Raw genomic sequence first — 3691 nt, 5'->3', positions numbered from 1 at the left:
TATATATTATTTATTATTTATTGTGCTTATCCTTGCCTAATCGGCTTAGGATGGCTTCCGGTACATACATTATTCATACATTTGATACATACACCACTTCAATAAACTTTTAAACTATTAAACTATTAATTACATAGATAATAAATAAATAATTCGTTCACAAAACTATTCTAAATCAAAAATCAAAAATCACAAACTCAAAAAAAAACAAAATTTCAAAATCTAATCTCTACTAATGTAATATAATATTCAATCAAATCAAATCAAATCTGGAATAAACTCTGGAATAATCTCTAAAACTCTAAAGTTAATTAAACTCTGGAATTAGCTATAAACTTCTTATTCTTTGGCTTTAGCTTTTCCTTCCGTTTCCTTTCCCTTCTCCTCCAGTCTCTTTTCTTCTCTTATTCTGTTTATCCTCTTTATTACATCCCTTCCTTTTCCATCTTTTTTCAAAAATTCTTCTAATGTTATTCCGTCCTTTGTCTCTTCGCATTCTTTCAAAATATGTAACATATTTTCTATTCCTTCTCTGCATATTCTGCATCTCCTTTCTGCCTTCTCCAACCAGTGCTGGCTCTCTTTCGTTTCGTTCCCGCATCTGTATCTCGCTATCATATTCCTTTCTTTCTTGTTTCTTTTTCCTCTCAAATATGTTGGTGTTTCTTCTGTCATTATATTTTTATATATTTCATTATACTTAGATTCATCTATCCCCTTTCTTCTTATTTGCTCTTCTTTTCTTGCTATTCCTTCCATCATTTTCTGTACTATCTTCTTCGTTTCTTCCTTTTTTCTCTTTTCCTTCAATTCTTCCTTTCTTATTTCGGTCTCCTCCAACACTTTTTTTCTCCTTTTTTCCCATTTGCTTTCCTCCCTACGTCTTACCTCTTTTTCTAGTTTTTTTATGCATTCTACTACAAGCTTCTTTTTCGCATTCCTTGCTGTTTCTTCATACTTAATGGCTCTCATTATAGCTTCCATCCTTAATTCCCTCATCTTTGTTTCTTCCTTCATGATATAATTCGGTGTCCTTCTATCTAGTCCACTTTACATATTTTCTCTTTATCCCATCCATTCTTTCTTCCTTGTTCCAACCCCATATTTCCGCTCCGTATAATGCTATGTTTCCTACCAATGCGTTAAACATCTTTATTCTTCTTGTGTGATCATCTCTGAATAATTTTTCTCCGATGCTCCATGTCATTTTCATCGCTATTGTTGTTCTTCTTATTCTTTCCATTATATGTTTCTCTGCTCCTCCGTTCTTTTGCATAATGTATCCTAAATACCTCATTTCCTTTACTTCTTCTATGGCTTTTTCTCCCCATCTCCAATCTCTTTTCCTTACTCGTCCCCTTCCTCTCTCAAATATCAACACCTTCGATTTTTCTGGGCTCAAGATCAAGTCCTTCTTTTCTATATATTTTTTAAATCGTTTTATCATTTTTTTCAATTCCTGCTCACTTTGTGCCACCAGAACAATATCATCCGCGTACGTAATCGTCCAAAACTTTTCTTTGCCCACTACTATCCCTCCAGTCTGTTCCTTCCTCATTTCTGCCTCCAGATCCATAATAAATATTGTTGCGTCCTCGGGACGCCTCTCGCTCAGTCACTCACACACAGTCACTCTCACTCGCGCGCGAAATAAAGACACTCGCATAATAGGGAAATGAACTTTAATATGAGGAACCAATACACGAAACCAATGAAATATAACAAATAGTGCATTCGTAATGCAAAGAAGCTCAGGGTCTCGGAAAACGTCCGCACGATGCGACCGCTAGACCAAATCTGTCATGTCTCCCGAAAACAGAAGAAGACCCTTAGTTGTTTAACAACAACTCCCTTGACGACGATCTCCCGGAGGCGTAAAGAGTTGATCCCGCGAAAAGTATCACCCGATACAAAGATGTAGATCCAGGGGCGTAACACGGGGGCGCAACACTGCCCCCCTTCTTCAAGATTGTCGTCCCGACAATTCTCACGGAGATTGAAGACCTAGGACTCTGACGCTGCTATCAGGGCACCAACGATACTCCGCTCTCCCTTAGCTGCTGCTACAGGTTACCGAACGAAACGCCTGGTCCCTCTCCTTTCGCGTCTACACTGTCCGGACGAATCCTGCTCTCCCTTAGCTGCTGCTACAGGTTACCGAGCTTCGCCCTCCTCCTCTCCGTACTTGAACTGTTTTTTTGAAGAAAAATTGGCCAGATTTTTCCTATAACAGTCGAGTTGATAGAAGATATCCCTGCTGTCTTCGCGGTTTCACTATACTCGCCGTCTCCCGGAAGGATAACGAAATGGTCCATGAATCTTCAGACAAAGGGGGGGAATATCTTCCGTGGACCCAACGTTCCTCGTGAACACCCTAAGTCTCTGTCCCGGCATTTGCCCTCAGTCTCGTGGGAAAACCACGGATCAAAAACCACGAGAGGGACAGTCTTCAACGTGATGAACCAAATGACCAATCTTCTGAAGATGAGACGGTCTTCTCAATTGATAGGAGCCAGTTGCCCTCGATGAGTAATGGTCGCAGGAACTTCCTCAGAGAATTCTCTTGTAACAAAAACTCAGGCAAGCCTCTTCTTAAAAATTTCCAACTAGAAAAGAAAACATTCCTTACGCAGAATAAATTCACCAATTAAAAAAAATGCACTTACAAATATACACACAAACACAACTCTCCAATTCCTAGCAATCTTTATTTGAGTTTTGTACTATTTCTAATTAACAATCAATATTTCTATCTAAAAATGGAGCTAATCTATCTGCATGCACTACTTTCTTCCGATGTCTGGGTGTCTTCTGAATGCAGTACACCACATCGTTGAATTTCTTTACAATAGAGAAAGGTCCTTCTAACACTACAATCAATGAGATCAACAAAATTGGACGTCGGGGCGTTTTCTGTAAGAATTGAATTTTCCCCGAAAAATTCAACTATCTCTAGTTTTTCTTCGCCTCAGGACATTGAAAACGTAAATGCTCAGTCTTCCCGCAAGACCAACATTCTTTCTCTTTGGCCGAAAAGTTGTTCGCTTGCGCTTCCCCTTTCAAGTCAAACCGTTCGCTTTTCTTTTTTTCGGAATCGGTTCGCGCGTCGCTCCTCTCTCCTTTTTGATAATTTTGACTTATTTTGCCGTAATTTCCTTTATTACTAAAATTGTCTCTTTTTCTATCAAAACTATCCCCCTGAATTATTTTTATGGCCTTAGCTCTTTCTATAGCCAAATTTAAGGATGTAATTCCCTCCAGTTGAAGGGTTCTTTTGACAAACCCGTCTATTAATGCCGAGACAAATTGCGCGCATGCTATTTTATCGCGGACCGCATATGGACATTCGGGGTAAGCCAGACGCGACAGTCTCTCAAGTTCGGCTCCAAAGGAAACGAAATCCTCTCCATATTTTTGTTTCCGTGTCGTAAAAAGATAGTAATAATTTTGCGTCAAGTTTCCGTCTTCAAAAAGCAACTCTAATTTTGATTTTAATTCCGCGAATGTTAATTCTTCAAAATTCTCAACATTTTCTAAAACGGACCGAGCTTTTCCCCTTAAATTTGCAGCGAGAGTAATCATTTTTGCTTTCTCATCCCAATTATTCGCGACGGCTATCAAAAGAAATTGGGAGAGGAACTCCCGCAGCGGAACCCTTCCATCGAATGTATCGGGCTTCAGTTTTAAGCCC

At 39.1% G+C, this 3691-nt stretch overlaps 1 protein-coding gene across 1 annotated transcript; it reads right to left on the bottom strand.

Moving 5' to 3' along the window:
- Positions 1–339: 339 nt before the first annotated feature.
- On the bottom strand, positions 340–1558 carry LOC114944262 (uncharacterized). Its single transcript, XM_029320090.2, is given in 2 exon segments — positions 340–1045; positions 1047–1558. Coding segments are annotated over 2 exon segments (1218 nt in total).
- Between the last annotated feature and the right edge of the window lie 2133 nt (positions 1559–3691).

Source organism: Nylanderia fulva, unplaced genomic scaffold (genome assembly GCF_048542155.1).
Source record: "Nylanderia fulva isolate GAGA-0341 unplaced genomic scaffold, ASM4854215v1 Scaffold524, whole genome shotgun sequence".
In the NCBI taxonomy this organism is placed as follows: Eukaryota; Metazoa; Arthropoda; class Insecta; order Hymenoptera; family Formicidae; genus Nylanderia; species Nylanderia fulva.
This window is presented reverse-complemented; position numbering and strand designations above follow the sequence as displayed.